The sequence below is a fragment of the Myripristis murdjan genome, chromosome 17 (genome assembly GCF_902150065.1).
Source record: "Myripristis murdjan chromosome 17, fMyrMur1.1, whole genome shotgun sequence".
Lineage (NCBI taxonomy): Eukaryota > Metazoa > Chordata > Actinopteri > Holocentriformes > Holocentridae > Myripristis > Myripristis murdjan.
Genome location: NC_043996.1, coordinates 12,129,816 through 12,149,857, shown reverse-complemented (window position 1 = coordinate 12,149,857; position 20,042 = coordinate 12,129,816). Strand labels below are relative to the sequence as shown.

General features: G+C 42.2%; 1 protein-coding gene across 1 annotated transcript in view; it reads left to right on the top strand.

Moving 5' to 3' along the window:
* The first annotated feature begins 1,502 nt into the window (after positions 1-1,502).
* Positions 1,503-20,042, top strand: part of tmtopsa (teleost multiple tissue opsin a) — a 78,138-nt gene continuing 59,598 nt past the window's right edge. Inside the window, exons 1-2 of the mRNA XM_030074639.1 lie at positions 1,503-1,875; positions 11,794-12,122. Coding sequence (XP_029930499.1) covers positions 1,503-1,875; positions 11,794-12,122 — 702 coding nt within the window. The remainder of the gene's footprint in view (positions 1,876-11,793; positions 12,123-20,042) is intronic.

The window sequence follows — 20,042 nt, the reverse complement described above, 5'->3', positions numbered from 1 at the left end:
CTATGATGGAGTTTCAGGAGTTAAACTCAGACAATGAGGCAAGGTTCATTCCCTTGTGATTAACTTAGGTGTACTGCAGAAATGTATTGAGTGTTCCCTGTTCAGCAAATAATGGCTAGCGTCCTGTACTGTTCAATACATCTGAGCAGTGGTGCTATGAAATGGTTTTACAATTCGGGACGGGAGGTGGGGTAGGAGGGGTATATGCGTATCTGGTTTAACCTTTGGCATTATTAACACATGGACTTTATTTTGTTGATCAGTCTTAGCTGTCAGGCCAGCAGGGGACATACTATGAATGAGGGGTTCCACGTATGTATGTATGTATGCATGTATGAATGAATGAATGAATGAATTAATGAATGAATGAATTTGTATTGCCGTGTCAAGCCATGAGGTTCATGGACCGTCGTACACACGGTTACAAGGCACGCGTTGGCAATATGACATACCAAACAAGACTTCCAGCACTTACAAAAAAAAAAAAGGAAAATAAACAAGGAAAATAAATCAAGAAACAGAACAGCTGCCCACCACACACGGTTCTATACAGAAAAAAAAAAAAAAAAAAGAAAATCTGTCTGTCTGTACAGACAGATTTTTCATTCTTCACAGTCTTTCATAAAAAAATAATGATGATTCTACGGCAATTATGCTTTGAAACAATTATATTAAAAGGACCATGGATTTGCATAGGCAAATCACTTGTAACATTTTAAGACTGCAGTGGGATTGCACGAAAAAACTCAGCTCCTTCCTTAACTTGGGTGGAGCTGCCACCAGTAATTATGCGCCCCATGAAGATTTCAGCACCGTGGACAGCGCCATGCATCCAGCAGCCACACACTGGAAGTTAGAGCGTGTCAGACACGAGAGGGAGTGAGAAGGAGAGAAAGAGAGAGTTAGTTCCTAAAAAAAGTTTAGCTTTGGGCACAGCTATTGACTCCAGTGCCCCCGCCAAACTATTGTCATGAGCCAAATGATCATCAGCTGGCTGCTGTGCGCTGAATTTCCAGGCTGTCCTGTTCCCATTGAGCCGCGGCGCGCTCCGCTCCCCCGCCCAGACGTCAGCTACCAGAGATTTAAACACGGAGAGCAAGGGAAGGTGTCTGTCTGAGAGACAGGAGCGTCTGTGTGAGAGTGAGAGTGGGGGTGTGTGCATTTAAAACTACCACACGGTGGAGCACAGCCGCTCAAAACTTTTTTTCTTTTTCTTTTTCTTTTTTTTTTTGCGCCTAATTTTTGAACACCCACAACCCCCTGAACTGAGATACAAAAGTTCTCATATTCCCATCAAAGAACTCTATTAGCCTATATTTCTATTTCGTTCTACTTTTCCACTTAGGGATAGTTCATTTCGAAGCAACAAGTGACTCTGGCTGCGAGCGACGTCTATTCTTTAAATTCCATTTCTTTCATATACAAAAATGTCAAAGACAAATTAGCTCCTGTTCAGTGCAAAGTGTGCGCCCCATGTGCCGCCACCGTGAATCCTGACTGCGATGATCTTGTCCAACGTGAGCCTGAGCGGCTGCGCAGGGGTCAACAGCGCGCTTTGTGCTGGAGCCGGGGAAGGACACCTGGGGTCCAGCTCATACCGGACTTCCCTCACCCCGACCGGGCACCTGGTTGTGGCTGTGTGCTTGGGCTTCATCGGCACTTTTGGACTCCTGAACAACCTGCTTGTGCTTGTGCTGTTCTGGCGCTATAAGATGCTGCGGTCCCCCATCAACCTGATCCTGATTAACATCTCCATCAGCGACCTGCTGGTGTGCGTACTGGGGACTCCGTTCAGCTTCGCGGCCAGCACGCAGGGAAGATGGCTCATAGGAGAAGGAGGATGCGTTTGGTACGGCTTCGCTAATTCCCTGTTTGGTGAGTATAAACGCGCAATGTACTGGGCTATGTTAATGTGGAACTTCTGTTTATTCTTCGCATCATATGGGGAGCATATTTTCATCTTCTTGTGATTGCTAAAACATGACTGATGATGCGCTGTAGGTGGGAGGCTTCCCAGCGCACTGCGATTGTGAGACCAGGTTTTGTTAAGCTTGCTCAGTTGTCGAAAAAGAACATTTGGAAAATAAAATATATGCATTATAATCATCATTTAGGGGTTCATGTTGCGTTTTTGTTGCCACATTAAACTTTGATTAAAAGCAGCCCTCATAACCACGCAGCCTATTGTTCCAGTACGGGCGAACTGAGACATTTGTCATTTCATGTTTACAAAATCTGAAAATGTCATGTTTATTATTAGGCCTATCCTGATTCAGATATGCCTGTCCAAGCACATTTGAATGATTTAACAGCCTCTGTAGCTTATGAATTTGTGTGTGTGTGTGTGTGTGTGTGTGTGTGTGTGTGTGTGTGTGTGTGTGTGCGTGTGCGGTAAGGTCCGGGTAAAAGTAGGTCTGGTTTGGTTTGCCTTTTTATGTTTTTAATTGACTGAGTATTTCTCCTGTGTATTGATTTTTTTTTTTTTTTTTTGTCTTAGTGTTGTATATATGTTCCCTGTGTTTTATGTGTGCTAAATATATGCATCCCACTGCTGCATAACCAATTGCCCCACTGGAGACAAATAAAGTTATTGATTGATTGATTGATTGATTGATTGATTGATTGGTTAGATACTCTCATTATCTGTGATGGTAACATAGTTTAGAGAAATTCATGTGACGCAATAAAAAAAAAAAAAAACAATACTGGCAGTGATGACAATAGGCTGTATCATTCTCAGAGATCTTGCCAGGTCATAGACTTTACTAGGCTGTATATACAGTGATGATGCCTGCCCAGAAGGTGGATAGGCAGTTTTTTGTCCACACAATTAGCCTAAGTTGTAAAAACCGGCATTGTCTTGCTCTTTATGGTGCAGTACACGTGTTTTCTCGTGCTGAGCTGCATGATAGGCTGCTGGATGACTTCCAGCCACTTATGGAAGCTGCGTAAGCAAATCACATGCAGATCATTGGCAATAGTTTAGTAAAGCTCCCTGGTGTGCTCAGTACTCCTTTACAGATGCTTGGTCATTGGTTCACATTTCGTAATAGTCTCTGAAAACAAGTCACATAAAATATCAGTGGGTGATTTGGGTATTGGACATATGAAGAACTGTGGAGCCTCTGATTAGGTGGTTGCTAAAAGCCTATTACCATAAAGTTGAGTGTCTGTGCCTGAGGCCAGGGAAGCCTTCAGTAGCCTACCCACTGTGGCTCATTTGCATGCTCCCGCCGCCCAGGCGGTAGATGGGACTGAAGCAGATGCATAGCCGGCATTTGCAGCACAATAAAATCACCCACAGGAAAGTTGTAATGAGAAAGGTGACGCTGATGTCTACCTTTCTGCAGGAGTGCTGATATATACGCAAATGGGTCACAATGTTGCAACTGAGAATAAGCCATCTGGCTGGAACTGGGCCAGGATGTGCTGTCTGGCTGGGTGCTAAGACTATCACAACAGCTCACTCTTCATCTTTAGCCAAGTGAATATGTGGTGCCACATCAAAGTTGCATCTGATTAGTGTCATATCAAAATTACATGACAGACAGACATTACCCAGATCTTTGAGCCTTATGGAACTTAAGGCTCTTATGGAACTTAAGAACTCTTAATATTGGATTGACATTTCCTTGATACTCAGGAGGGGACTGGGTATAATGATTTGTTGGAATAATGAGTAAAACATAAAAATTGCTCTTTTTTAATTATCCAGTCCTTGCTCCAACTCATGCCTTGTTATTTAATGAACAGGTTTCATTACAGTATTTAACCCACTAATTGCCTTAAAAGATTTCAAAGCCACCCTCCTGCTCCTGTCTAGTCAGAAGTTATGTTGCAAGAATAACGGTGAGTTCACATCTTATTTCAAAAGATGCTCCACAAGCAATTCCTACAGAATTTTGGAGAGATTTGGCCAAGATGAAAATCCGCTCTGTACATTACTGGGCTCAACTGTCATCATTAAACTCTCATTCTGTCTGTATTCTTGCTATACTTAAGCGGGGGCAAGATCACAGTTGTCAGAAAATTCAACAGCATTAAAACTAGCTACTTGGCATAGATTTGAAAGCTATGCTGACATCTGTCACTTCAGCGGGGTTGAAAGGCTATGTTTAAAACTTTTAGGTCTTAGGAACCTTAAGAACTTAATTGAAAAGTACTATAACTCACATCAAATTAAACCATGGTCACTTTCCTTTAGACAAAAATACTCTCTAGTCTTTGAGGAAAAAAAAAATGACACCAACAAGTGACTTTTCAAGCTGTTGTAAGACAGGTATCTGATTTTCTTTGTTCCTTGTCTATGTTAGCACATTGGACTGTTCACCTTGTTGTAAAGCCAGCTGACTTTAACCCTAACAAATATTGTAAGAGTGATGGATTTACCACTACTATACCTCTGAGAAACCAAATGATAAAGGCTGAGAAACCAAATGATAAAAACTAGTTTCCTATTTGTTGCCTGCAAGCCGGAAAGAAACTAATTTGTTGTATAAGTCCCTTTACATGTGCAATTTCTCTGATATTGCCATCAATTCCAATTTTTTTTTTATTCAAATGTTGTGAGTGTAGCCAGAGAAGAGAGATTTGCAACACCATGGCATACTGTTAGAAACCAAAATTGATCTACCAGCACACTCCTTTTTCTGTCTTTTTTGACATTTCACCATGACTGTTATCATCAGCATCCTCCAGGCTGGTCTCTTGCTTTCCCCTAGCCATCGCTAAAATTTTCATATAGAATGCTAAACTCAACTCATCTAAATTGAGTTTTCCTTTGCAGAAGACCTCTTGAATCTGTCAAACTTTTAAATTAAAGGGAGGCGTTGAGGAGCGCTCTGCCTCTTCCTCCGGGACGTGTTAGCAACTTTCAAAAGTGGATAACTTCGTTTCAGTCATATCAGAGAGAATGAGAAAAGTCGCCACCACTTCCAAGTACTTTGGATGTGGTTGACTTGTACTCGCTTATCCAATATGTCACGCAAACTGTAATGCTATGCTGAGATTAAGCACTGTCTTAAGCTGTGTCACACTGACATCCACAAGGAGCCAATTTACTAAAGCCCGCCTGACAAGATTTGGCATCTACAAGATAAAATCACAACAGAAGAAGAGAGGACATGTAGAGAGGGAGAGAGAAAGAGAATGATAGAAAGAGACAGCAAAAGAACAATGTGTGTATGTGTGTGTCTATGTGTGTATGTGTGCATGTGTGTTGGGCACGATGGCTTGCAGACATCATTAGAGCTACCATTGGTTATGGATGAGTAATTCCTCAATGGGCTCATAAAAACTAAGAGAGTGAGTGTGAAGGAGACAGAGGAAGAAAAAGTGAAATTGATTGTTGAGACGAATAATGCCAGTTGCAGCATTGACAAAGTGGCTGTGTCTGTCTTCAACAAGACACCATAAAGGTTTTCAGGATGATCGATGTTCCTTCAAATTAGAGGGCGTCACTGTCGATGACAAAAAACATTGTTAGGTTATTGTTAGGATGCTTTTCCCCGGCTCTCTCTCACAATGGATCTGTACGTTTTGCATGCACTCTCGCACTTTTAGCTCACAACTTCTCAGATTTTTGAATGACTGAACAATTTGAGGAACTACTGCTTTGACTTTGTGCCGAGAGCACGAGTTGAAGACTATTCTGGGAGACACGTGTGCACGCTCTTATCCTTGAGCACACAAATACACACACTCACTCACACCGTCTTCTTTTCTTTTCTGTTCTCATGCCGTTTGCTTTGCTGTCAGCCTCCTGGCATCCATTTAGCCAATTCACCTCTCCTGCCCAACGCTTTGCATTTTCCTCTCTATCTCACTGAACTTTATTGTCTTTCATTATACAATGGAGGAAGAAGAATGACTTCTCTCTCTCTATTTGACATCCTGCCATCAGTCCTGAGTGTCCCTGCATACTGCGGGCTGCCTCCCTCTGCCTCAGGTGGACTGTGCACACAGTCACTGGATTAACCTTGGACTGCTGGGCCTACCGGCTGCATACGGAAGTTAGATTGCCCTGCTCGATTCTGAGCTCTCACACCGGTGCAGAGACAGGCACAGAAACGGATGAATACACACATGCATAGAGGAAAGGAAATGTATGTTCATCACGGAGACACACACTCTCACACACACACATGCAGACGCACACCTGGCCTGAGTGATGTTAATTTGATATGAAGGCAAGAGGGAGTCTCAGCGGAGAGGAAGACAGAACAGTGCTACTCCTTTGTAAAGGTCAGCGAGAGTGAGCCAGCTAATGAGCTTGTGTAATAAATAGTGAATTAGAGGTCTCTTAAAGCTTAGACAAAGATATCTATTAAACACATTGTTAGTGTGAATATTCAACCCTGTACACAGGATGATGTCACCAAGCCCCAATTGCTCTTTGCTTGCTAGACACTGGCAAATCAGATTCTGATTTTGCTCAGTTCTTATGTCCCGGAAGGACACAAAGTTGTTACTGACAAGTGAGATTTACACAGTAAACACAACTCCATTCAATCCCATATTTTATTTCAAACTGTGCAGCATCAGGGACAAGTGGTACTTTCTCAAAGACAAACAGAAAGAGTCAGAGAAGAAGGAGACCTCTCTATATTTCAAACATTACCAGATCATAAGACATTTATTTTGTGAGTATTAGATTTAGCTGCTGGCTTTGATCCTACCGGCAGCCTGGAGGATGGAGGGAGGATGATGTTTGATTTTAGATGCTACGAGGTTAGGTCGAAAGTTGTATGGGCGTCCTCCATGACGTTATATGGATTTGAATAATGAATCCCTTGTCTTTTCCATACGGTGCAGCCAGGGAGGGAGTTTGTCTCATCCAATGAATGGACACATCTGATAGGACCAGCCAGCGTAACCTAGTTTTCATATCAAAAGTGAAAATCCTAATCAGCTTTAAATAAGATTTTTTATTTGGATAGCATGAAGGCGGAAGGTTGGCGTCAGCTGGCTCAGTGATTTAATGACGATGGTTATTAGATTTCATATTTTGATGCCACTCTATGTGAGTCATGGAAGAGAGCTGCTAATTAGTTTTTGCAATTTTGAGAAAGTGGGATTTGATTTGGATCCACAATCAAAGCTGGATGACTGCTGGAAGCTTATTCATAGACATTATCAGCGTGACATCTGAAAAATTTGCTAAAACACTTCCACCTTGGGATTTGGGATGTAGGGCATCTGAAAGTTTAAATGACTTAAATTATTAAACAAATATCTTTTTAAATTGTAATCTATCATTAACCAATAAGATTTAATCATCAATGACCCAAATTTAATTTTTGTGATGAAGTGCTCTTTAATCCTGCTTTTTCACAAATGGTGAGATACACTTCAATCTCTGCTCACCTGTGGCCCTTTGCTACTGTACCGATTCCAATTGAGTCTTAATAAACTACAAGAACAAGTAAAAATATTTATAGTATACAAATACAAAATATGAGATATATTGCAAGCAGGTTAGTGGAGACAGTGAATTCCAAAATCAAGGGAGCCAGACCAACACTGTATGAGTTCATGCACACAAATATGCAGATATAGCAAAGACCCGCTTTTACCGAGATTTGCACACGTTATCTCCAGCCGCAGGATGCCTTTGGGAATTGGATCGACCGGCTAGACTGGGCCAGGCAGATTGGGTTGCAGAGGGATGTCACATTGCTTTTGTGGAGTGCCTTGAGAGCGCCGAGTCCTCACCACTTTGTCACCATTTGGTTTGCTTGGGGCTGCTGTCACCAGTGCAAAAAGGGAGGATGCCATTGATGTCTGCTCGGTTTTATGCACTCAGTCTCCTGTCGGCTGTGGAGTCCTCGCACCTCTTCTAGGTCGCTATAGCTAGCAAGAGGGCACTAAGTAGAATGTAGACCAAGGTCACAGCTGGGCGCTTAGGTCCTGTTTGTGCTCAAAAAGTTAATCACGTCTTTCCTGGGCAATGACCAACCTTCACACCGAGTTTTGTACAAAGCTGTCCAATAGTGTTTGAGTTATCCTGCTGACGGACAAACTTGGGCGGTCATATAACCCCCTGCCGGTTTCACCTTCTTTGCAGAGGCAATAAAGGAGAGGGCACAGAGAGCACGCTACATTCCCCCGGCTACCAACTTAAAGTTCACAAGTCTTCCATCTCATTTTGTCTCTCACAGTGAAATCCATTAATTCAGTTTATGTTGTCCTATGACACTTTCACTAACTCTCACTACATGGACTAAATTACACTGGGACAACGGCTTTTTCTGCCAGTGCCTCCCTATGGTAATAAAGGTTGGGGGCCATTGCATTAGATCAGTGTTTACTGGAGATACTTGGCTGTACACAATATCACAAGGAGATGACAGCGGCGAGAGAGCCCACTTGTTGTGAGGGGCAGTCCCCACGGTATTTTTGTGGCTCATTTAAAACTTCACTGACTAAAGACATAGAATTGTAGCACCCCAGGAAAACAGTGATTGGATGAGATAGAGTAAAAATGAAGTAAAAATGAGTTGAAAGCCAAAGCTGTCGAAATGTCTCTGAATTATGTGTGGGATTGTTCGCTATGTCTCAGTTATTCAATACAGAAACAGGGGTTGTTGTAAAAGCTTTAGAACTGTGTTTTACCTTGTCACAGATTGTAATATAGCAGTGGATGGAGGTTATGATACATCTCGGCTTTGTATGAGGAGCTGAGCTGAGGCAGTGAAAGCTTGCAGCAAGGCAGGTAAAGGAACATGAGTGGGATGTCTGGAGGCAACAGAAATCATAAAGCCCTGAGCCCTATAGCTCAAACACCACTATCATGGATAAATAGAGTCAATTCTCTCTGCACACACATGAAAACACAGATCTGGGCTTATTGCATGTATGTGTGTGCATGCAAATACACACACATTCTGATTAAGTCCCACAAAACCATTGATTGTCACTAATCAGCATTCTCAAAACAATGCTGATAGCCTTCTTCATCTTTGTCCAGCGTCCAACATCCAACATCACTTGTGTCTCGTCTTTTTGTGTATCCAATTCCATCTTTCCTCTCGCTGTCTTCTCTTTCTCTCTTCCTCCCGGTCTACATTCCTCCACTCCCTTTCTCCTAAAAATGATGTGCCCATGCAACTGAACTGCATTCTCAATTATGTTTACAGGTGAACATGTCAATATTTGTATCACAAATATGTTTCTAATCAACATATTTCGTATATCATATTGGGTGGCATTTTAGCCAATTTCATTACTCTGGCTACAAAAACTTGCCCTCGACATTCCCCTCGAAAGGTAATTGAGTATGCAGTTTAGTTCAATGAGAACATAATTTTTAGGAGACAGGGCTCTCCTCCCTCCCCGCCTTCCTTCCCTCCCCTCTCTCTCCCTGCTCTTTTTACACCCTCCTTCCTTCTCTGCACTGAGCAGTCATGGCAGTGGCACCTCTGCAAAAGGTCCAGACCGTCTCTTTAAATGATTGTCCGGTTCAGGTCCATTTCATTGCCATTGAAAATCAATAGGCATGAGAGATGGCCTCGCGAATCCTACTGGCTTTAAAATGAATACCAAGCAGGATAAAAAGGGATGAAGGGTCAGGAGGAACACTGAGATCCAGGCTACTGCAGAGAGTAAGAGGGGAGAGAAAGAAAGAGAGCCCAATCGTGACAGAGGGAAAGGGTGGATGTGTGTGTTTTTATTGAGCGATTACAGTATGATAAGAAAGGACTTTCCTGTGCTCTTTGAAAGCTGCTGTGATGTCTTTCATTACATGGGCTCTGCCTGGCTGGAACACTTTTGCTTGTGATTTAAAGTCTGTATCTGCTGCAGGCCCTGGTGTGTAGACTGAAATATTAGATGATTGCACCACTATGGATGCCACAGTTTCTTTTTGCTGAACTTTCACAATTATTGTGAAACTCATAGGTGTCTGGTCTTTGAAACTGTAAAGCCAGGGTGGCCAACCAGTAAAGCATGAAGAGCCAAAAAAAAAAAAAAAAAAAAAAAAAAAAAAAACAAACACCATTGCAAAGAGCTGCACAACACATGCATGCCTGCACAACAGCAACAGTGATATATAGGCCTAATCACATGGTTGGGTAAACTAGCCTCATTTCAAAGAAGTAAAAAAAAAGTTTCTGGAGCCCATTGCTGTCTGCATTTCTACTGCAGTCTAAGGACCTCTGAAGATTAAACAAATTAGTCTGCTGACATTTGAAACAGTGACAGCTGTTTTGAGGCTCATTTATACTCCATACAAAAATAGCTATTTCTGTTTCAAACAATGTACCATCACTGCCCACATACTATCATGCGTCCTTTATGTTGGCATGGGTGTTAAGCAATAAATCCACTAATGGGCAGCTCAGAGTTAAAAGTTCCTGACAACAACAAACACTGCGACAGTGGAGGAAGTCATAATAATGTACCTGCTACAAAGAGAGAGTGTTGTAGACAGCGGTTATCTGTGGGATCATTAAATACACTGTGACAGGAGGATGGAGATAGCTTTTCTATAATACCGCTGATGAGAGAATTTTCTTCCTCGTGTCTCTCTCATAGACTGATCTCGCATGAGCTGCTGGCTATATTGCCCCCATTGATTTTCAGTGGTACTGCTCCATTTCATTCATATCCACAAGCTTGCTGAAAAGGTGCACGAATATGGACAAAATGAACACAGTATGGACACAAGGTTTTGCCTGTATCCATGTCTGTATTTAACGTTGAGTAAAAATTAGACTTTACGTGTCATTTTTTTTTTTTTTTTTTTACAGTCATAAAGCATCAGGCTATTGAACCTATTTTAACCCCCTTGTTGACGGATTATTGACACTTTTTAAAGTGTTTTTCTATCACAAGAAGCTCTGGTTCATCCTGCCTACGGGAGGACGAATCTGGCCAGGGAAAGTTCGAAAGGGAGAGAATGAGGAGAAATGCAGAGAAGGAAATTTAACTAAGAGCATGTGTCTCCACAGTAAATCCCCTGTTGAGTGTTTGATTATTGATTTGTAAAAAATCAGAAAGTAACATTTTATTTCTCTCATTAATTGGCTTTCTTATTCACAGCACCGCCTCGCTGGCTCTCTTTCTCTTGCGTGCTCGCCTGTGCTCGCAGCTCGATTGTACTATCTATCTCTTTTTCTCTCATCCTTCTAAAAAAATGTTGGAAAGCCAAATGCTGAAGTAGGTGTGTACCAACTAGGACAACCATGGTAGTGAACTAACAGCTGTGACAACCAATAGGAAATGATTGCGGTAAATGAAAGACAGAATGAGGCCTTGAACTCTGATAGAACCGTCCCGAGCCACACAGGAGCAAAGAGCTGCATGTGGGCAGGTTCACCACCCCTGCTGTAAGCATAAAGCCCATTTTAGCTTTGCAAAGTAAAGTGCTGTAAGCCTTATCACAATGACTGTGCATGTTTTCCTCAGTAGAGTAGATAAATATTTGGAGTCATCGTGTATATTCATCTGTTTTCATGGCCCCATTAATTGGCAAGCACCTCAGCCATCACATAAAACGGATGAACACTCCCGCACATGCTGACTAGAGAATTATTTTGCTTACACCTTGTGACTCCTTGTATTAACGGTGTGTATATGTGTGTGTGTGTGTGTGTGTGTGTGTGTGTGTGTGTGTGTATGTGTGTGTGTGTTTGTTTGTCTATGCGTTTGTGCATGTGCATTTGTGTTTATGCTTGCTGTGTGAGTGAACACTTTCCTTTTGTATATGCATGGGTGTGTATATGCTTGTGTGTGTGTGTGTGTGTGTGTGTGTGTGTGTGTTTGTGTGTGTGTGTCCTGCCTATCCTGTCCCAGGCATCGTGTCTCTGATCTCGCTGGCTGTCCTGTCCTATGAGCGCTACAGCACCATGATGACACCCACAGAGGCCGACTCTTCCAACTACCACAAGGTTTTCCTGGGCATCGCTCTGTCCTGGGGCTACTCCCTGGCCTGGACCATGCCGCCGCTCTTTGGCTGGAGCCACTATGGACCCGAGGGGCCTGGGACCACCTGCTCTGTCGACTGGACGGCCAAGACAGCAAATAACATATCCTACATCATCTGCCTGTTTGTCTTCTGCCTGATTGTGCCATTCCTGGTCATCGTGTTCTGCTATGGCAAGCTCCTGTGTGCCATCAAACAGGTGAGTCACTGTGGCAAACAAGGTAGTGCAGTTGTTAAAGGTGCAACATGCAGCATTTTGCATTTCCCAAAATTAAGACCCTACTGCCCATAAACCACAGTGCTACCTGTCACAAACATTTTGGTACTTATTTGTCCCATTTGTGTGCAGCAATTACACTCACTCAAATGTCTCAGTGTCTCCGACGTTAAAATGTTACACACTGCACTTTTAACTCCACAGCCCGGCTGACTGTTTTTACTCATTTGCTTAAGATACACAAAGAGATTTTATAATAGAATAATATTGAGTCGAGCGAAATTAGGTTGTAGAATATTATAATTGATTTCATGCCAGATGATCTAGTAGCCACATAATGCTGGGATTCTCACTATAGCACTATTATAGGGGACATTATTAAATACTACCCATTAGCTAGCACCCAGGCAGACGCAAATGAAACACATTAAGTTTGCATTTGGATCCATTATTTTACATTCTTTGTTGGAATGGAACATGAGACTGCAGTGTGGTATTTTTGAATAAAAAAAGGTGGGTGGATAATTTTTAAACACAGAGACACACATATTACAAGTGCAACCTCCTGTGTGCCTTGTTTAGCTGTGCTTGAAAGCCAACTCAAATATAATATTAGTGTCAGGAGTCACAACTGAAACTTTTGTTCTTTTATACAACTGAGACCAGTAGCTGCAAAACATTATGCCAGTCCATTCTGGCTCTCTCTGATAGGCTGCTGTCATACTAAATGCTGAGTACAAATGATCTTAGTTGCTTCATTCCACCTTCACCAATAAAAACAACCCTCAAACAGTTGAGAATAACATTAAGTAATATCACTGTGAAAAAAGAGTTCTGATGGCTGCAAATAACATTAAAAAAAAATCAAAACCACAGCACTGACCACTGCAGTTTCCACATCACAAGAGACTAAATTAGAAGAAATGGGACTTCAGGCTGCCTCCTGAACACTGTCTTCTTGTACAGTGCAGAATCCCAAGCCTAAAAATCAAACTGCATGTCTTACTATATGAAAAAAAATCTACTAAACAAAGCTCATAAAAAAATAAATCAAAAAACTCCAGCACAATATGATGTAAAAAGCTGTGTGCCCATGTAATGCAATTGCAATAGTCAGAAAAAAAAAAAATAATAAAGTAAATAAACATCACAATATCATTACAGTCAATATGGTGTAGCTGGCACAGTTGGTATCAATCATGACAATATTACGGCACATTTTTATTGAATGGCCCAGCTGCTCTGTTGCCTTCCTTTGTAGTGAATTAAAGTCATCTCTGGAGCTTCGTGTGTGATAAACACTTGTCACTTGCTTTGTTTGTGTGCATATTCACCTATGTTTTGTTGAGGGATTTAAGTCACTAAGTTATAATGTTTGTGAGAGGACCCAATTGTTCTTTCTGTGATTTAATCAGTTTCTCAGTCCAATCTTATCTTTGGTGTTTAACACTATATTTTCCAGTGTGAACAACTATCTCCTAAAGCTGTAAATCCAAGAACAAAGTCTCAAATCCTAGCTCTGTGTTTTGGCAGCTGGTTCTGTGGACATAAATCCTTTTTTCTTCATCACCCTCCATTAAAACCACGATTTTATAACAGTTCTAATTTTAGTATATGAACCATCAACCTTGCCCATATCGCCATGAAATCGCTATGGGTATTGTCACTGTCCCTGTGTCACTCCATAGAGTCAGCCTGCGATACACTGGCGATAGAAAACCTTGAGGATTAGTCTCTTGATGGCACATGCCATATGCCATTTGGCAGATGCATTTATCCAGAGCCCCTTAGAGCAACATGAGTGCATACATTTTTTAAACATCCTGGCTCTCAAAATGAATCTCGTCTCTGTTGTTTGGAGCTTTGGGAGAAATTTGCTCCTTTTTGCACAATCAAGGAATAACTACCACTAATCATAGGAAATAAATATTCAGCTTTGCTTTGGGGGCAATTCTGCTATATGATGAGGGCAATGTAATGATCATCCAGAGTATATTTTAGGTGAGTTGCTCCACTCCTTAAATGTCTTGACAAAGGTTTACACCAAAATGTTGACTTAATAAAGTATTGAGCAGAGGTGAAGACGGCTGGCGTTTTCATATCTTCCTGAATTGCTCCACTTCCCACGGTCACGAACCACAGTGTGTAGTACTGAAATGATGTCTGGTTTTGCACTCTGTCCCAGAACTGAATGAAAGAGGAAATACAATCTGGGAGCTAGTGTGCTCTCTCTCCAGGGAGGCCATGCTTATACACACACGCATACACACACACACACACACTTACACACACTTACTCACAATCACACAGAGTTTGCAAGACAAGGACAAGTCCCAGAGCAATTTTTCCAAGATTACAGCTCACTCAAACTCTGTGAACGTAATCTCTCCTTGTATCAACAATGAATTATGCGACTCATTGTGTCCCACTGCATGGACCCCCTGTGCACCTTCATTTGCAGATTCAAAAAAGGGATTCATGGTTCTGGTCCAGTTGCTGAAAAGATTATTCCTACATGCGACTTCTCACTGGTGGTGGGGGCTCTGTCTCAGTGTGTGAGAGACCGTGTGTGCTCATGTTATAGCTTCTCTGATACATATCAGTAGGTGGTTGTGTATGTCTTTGACAAAACTGAGAGCCTCCATCAAGACGTGCTCCCATTCTTTCTAAAGGAATGGAGGCTCAAGATACGTCCTCTTTCATCATATCGTGTTAAAGCTCTGACACCCTGAGAATCATCTAACTGCACCTCTGGCTTTGACAGACAATAGCACGTCTTGTGTCCAAAGACGCCCAGGCCTCCTGGACAGCATATAGGACACTGAGGTGCTACTCCTCCTCAGCTGACATTCCTCTCGTGTGATCTTATAGATTCTCCCTTGCAAACCTTTGATCTACCTGCCCATTCAAACCTTTTCACTTACAGTCACCACCTGACATATCCTAAGATCAGCCTCAGCAGGGTCTGAAAGATTCAGGAATGTAAGTCAGCTCTGCCAAGCTCTTCTTGGTTGCAGGCCTGCTGCCTGTGCTCTCTAGTCCCCTTCAGTACCAGCCTCCCTGCCTCAGGTGCCCTCTGCTCCCTGCACCTGCTACTGCCAAACACGACTGTGCTGTCTCCCAGGCCAGCTGCCCATTCTATCTGGTCAGCTGTCCTCATTGCACTCCCTGGTCTCAGTCCCTTGGTTACCCTTCTAGCTAGCCTTGTTCTCATGCCTCTCCACCTAGCCTAACTCACTGCTAACTATTCCGACTATTCCAACAGATGCGTGTCCAGGTGCTTGCAGTGCCCTCATTCTCACCGTTTTCGTGTTGTAGGCATGGGCTTTAAACACACTCAGGTCATCAAGCCACCCAAGAACTGGAATCACTGACTGTAATTGCCTAAGAAACTAAGGTGGCAAAGGTTCTGAGTGAGTCCTACCCCAGACAACAACACTGAACTGAGAAATGCTGAAAAGGGTGACTGTATGACCCTTGGCCCTCTCAGTGCTGGGCTGACGAGTGTTGACCAGCATTTGAATTTTATTTTGCTTTCAAATGTACAATCCAACACACAGAAAAACAAACTAACAAACTAACTGACAAAACAAGACCTAGTATTATTAGACTTTACCTTCTCTTTATCAAGCATCACCAAACGTACCTGGCTCCATGCATGATGACATCGCCAGCACACTGGATGACTTGGGCGGGGAGGATGTTGCACGTTTTATGGCTTCTATCCACCAGGCTACATGGCCAGGCTCATAGGCTGGGAACAGGCCCTCTGTTTCCATCTCTACGGGTCTGTCCTAGTATGTTAGAATCTCTCTTTGTCCCTGCGCTCACCCTCATGCAGCTGTATGCTGATGAGAAGGATGAGGCTTGGTGGTGATGGATGATGCCACGCCAGGCATCAGCCATCAGGAGAACCAGAACTATTGCTGGCGGCCTGGCTTGCTGATTGACCCGCAGAGTCAGGCCAGTGTCCAAAGCAAAAGAAACATGGGCCAGCCTAGATGCCACATTCATGTTCAGAATTAATAGAATTATCTAATTTGAATACAATACCTGCACATTCGACTGTGGCGCTATGCCGTAATCAGCACAACGGTGCCAAAGAAGAAGAAAACCCACGTACTAGCCTGGCTAACAGACTCTTGCTCAAGGCTAGGATTTACTGAGGGGATACACGCTGCAAGGAAACACAGTAGTTTTTTTTTTGCACCAAAGGAACTTTATTACATGACATGATTTCCTAAGTCTATTTGCCAAGTCACAACAGAGGCTGATTTCAAATTTCGCAAATGTGGCTGTAGAATCATGGACTTTTTCCAAAAAGGTTGAGAAATTAAAACACATTTCACAATTCACAATTCATGCGACAGTGTGAGGTCGTAAGCTGTACAGGCAGAAGTTTTCTGCTGAAGAGAGAAATGACTGAACTTTACTAGACTAATGTTATTTTAATTAATAGGTCTTCTGCAATAAAAAAGTTGCAAATGTCAGCGTTGATGGATCATGTTAATACAAACCAAAGCAGTTATAATCAACTACAAAAAGTTATAAAAACTTATTTGAGTATCTAAAATCCATCAAATCCATTAAGACAGCTGCATGAAGATTTTAACAGCCATTATGAAGTGGCCTAACAAAGTCTACTGTTCTGAATAATGAGAAAGCACTCATCTATGTCTGGTTTTAAATTATTATTTTTTTAACATTTGTAAATGTAAATGAATTATTAAATTGCTTAAACCTTTATCCTAAATAAATCTTGCCCACAGTGCTTTCAGTATTTTCCCCAGATGCAAATTAGTCTGAATTACTATTGAATTATTTCAATTGTCTGAGATGCTCAATAGGCCTCTATTGCCTGCTCCTGCTGTGTTGCTGACTCAGCTGTTATTCAGCTTGTGGCTTAATATGATGATTTGTCGTAATGGTTAAGTTATGGAAAAAGTCACGGTTCAGTTTAAGAAAAGGTCAGGGTTAAGGTTGCAAAACATTAGCTAAAGTTCTCTAATATTAGCCAGCCCCCCAGTGGACTTTGTCGCTCCCTTAATACTACACCGCAGTGTTGTTATTTACAGGACCACTACAGGTTGATTTACTTTAAAACTTGCTTATAGGTTTTTAGAAACTGCTATAGCCTACAAACTTTTTTTTTTTTTTGCCCGAGGACAGTCTCCTCCATTGACAACTCACCCACCCGTCAGTGTGCTCCTCTGTGCATTTCACCCTCTTTATCCATTGCCATGAGCTCTCGTATGCATGGACCCCCTGTGCACCTTCATTTTGCAGATTCATAAAGAGGCTCATTGTTCTGGTCCAGTTGCTGAAAAGATTATTCCTAGATGCGACTTATCACTGGTGGTGGAGGCTCCGTCTCAGTGGGACACCAGTGGGGTTGAATTAAAGTCAGTGTTTTTAAAGACGGTATTACTTCAAACACTGGTGTCTTTTAAGCGGGTCAGTGAACTGAGTGACCTGAATGCACTTCCAGTTTGTCCCCTGTGTGCAATATTCACTTGTAATATGGATAAAACTTTTCTTTTGCTCAGGGCTGGGGCTAGGAGGGTTATTTAGTCTGCCCGCTGTCTTTGTCTACATTTCTCTTTGGGCAGACAGTATCTCTTTCGCTGTCTTTGTGCCCCTAAATGTAGTTTGGTCTGTTTCTGTCCGTCTCCTTTGCCGCTTTTCATTCCTCTGCTGTTCTTATTCCCTCATGCCCCCCCCCCCCCCCCCGACTCCCCCAACCCATTTCTGTATTGTGAAGAGGAAGTAGTCGAGGGCTGGTAATAGCATTCACTTGCCTTTCGTTCTCAATCTTGGTCACCTTGTGTCTGTTTCCTGAGTGTCTTTCACACATGCACTGCATCCCTGAACTGATCTACACATTACCCAGAGGAGCTGTAGGTGAGCACACCGATGTCGGAATCAGACTGGACATTAAATGGATTTTACCCCACCAGCTCCCGGCTACAAAGTCTGTGTAATGTCTGATTGAGCTCATGTGTACTGGCGATTGTGATTTCACCCCTCGCCTAAACCAATCAGAATATTTCTAGTAGTTGATGACACGTCTCTTGATCTGTGCTACATGTGTGAAAGGGCAATTCTGGAAAGTGACCTGATTATGAGTTCATATAAGGAAACAGCTGGTTTCATACCCTCTTGCTCCGATTTGTCTCTCTTTCTCCACTTTCTTACCCTTTGTCCCTCCATAAGATTATGTGTGCTTGCTTATTCTGTACCTTCATTTGTTGTAAAGTCTCACTGTGGTGTTCAGGACTCTCCATTCTCCTGACAACACTATGTAAAGTATTGGCTATAATGCCTGTTCTCCTATCAGGTTGTGTAGGGTAAGTCATGATGGAACAGAGCAGACAAGCACCTTGTCCAATATGAGACTGAAAGAGTTCAATTCCCCAATCTAATAAAGTGATGCTCCCTGGGCTAGGCACACGGGGAAAACTGAATCAATTCATCTGCAGTACTTGATCAGTGGCAACGAGAGCGGTCTGAATTTGTCAGCATTCACCGTCTACACCGCTTCATTGCATCCTCTGCAACTTCCAGCCAGTGGTAGAGGAGAAAGGAAACAACACTGCCTGTGTGTTTGTGTCTGTGTATATTTGTATGTGTAGTGTGTATGAGTGTGTCATCTGCATTCAGGGGCACTGTGTCCCAACATAAAGTACAATTTCATGTGACAGCCCCCACCATTGAAAAGATTGTGCCAAAATGAAAGATGACATGACAATCATAGTCATCCATAGCTGCTACGTATATCATTTTGTGAAAACAGAATCTAAATATCTTTCTGATATCAGTTCAAACCAGTTTCCAGAGATGCTTTAGTGTGAATTTTTACAGTGCCACAATATTGTGCTGTTAGTATAAAATATGGTCCTTGTTTGGCCTTGTATGTCTCTGTCTGTCCAGTCAGTGCAAAGAGAGAAACAGACAAGAAGACAGAAAAGGAAAGAGAGGTGAGCAGAGAGAGGCACAGGGAAAGCCACTGCCTTGTGCATGCTTGTAAGTGGCTGTCGATGTTGTCATGCTGTTTTATTGCTTTTGCTATGTAATGGGAAATTGAAGTGTTTATCAGTGCATAGGAGAGAAACTGCCAAAGAGGTGAGTTTGTCCCCTATATTTTTTGGCTCTTCCCAGGCACTTAAATCTGGGCACAGCCATATACAGACAGCCATACTTGTTTATTGCTTTGTCCTTGTATAAAAGCTAGAAAATCTTGGCTATTCATTCTCTGTATAAGTCATGAGAGTAGGGCAAAGTGGTGCTTGATGTTTGCCGAAGTAGAAACATAATCACAAACAAGATCCATGTAGATATGGAGCCCCAGAGAAGCCTTCCTGTATAAGTATTTGGTGCTCATGAAATGTTCACTCATTCATTTTAAATTTTTTTTATTTTTTTTTTATTTTTCATTAAACAGAGAACACAAAGCAGTTTAAGAAATGATGCTTGGCATTTTCATATGAATGAAAAGCAGTTTCAGCTGAAACAACACTGTAGTCATTCAAGCAATCCTCGGTTCATGACAATTGTTGTTCTAAACACCTGGTATTAGGAACGTCTTTCTTAGAAAAAAAAAAAAATCCCTAATGCACAAGAAGGTTTCAGCAGTGGCAATGCAGTTTCTTTGCAATAAATCAAAGAAGTGGCCGGTTAGCAACAGCAGTGATAGCAGTGTTTTACAAATGTGCACCACATCCGCCTTCCTACAGATAGCCAAGCTGTATCACCAGAAAATCCAGTCAAAACAATGTGACAGCATCTTTCATAACATTTGATTGACAAGTGTTCTCTGACAACTGCAGCACAAAAACACTACAGCAATGAATGCACCAAAGATGGAGACTAAACAATAAAAAACAAAAACACTCTCATAACTGT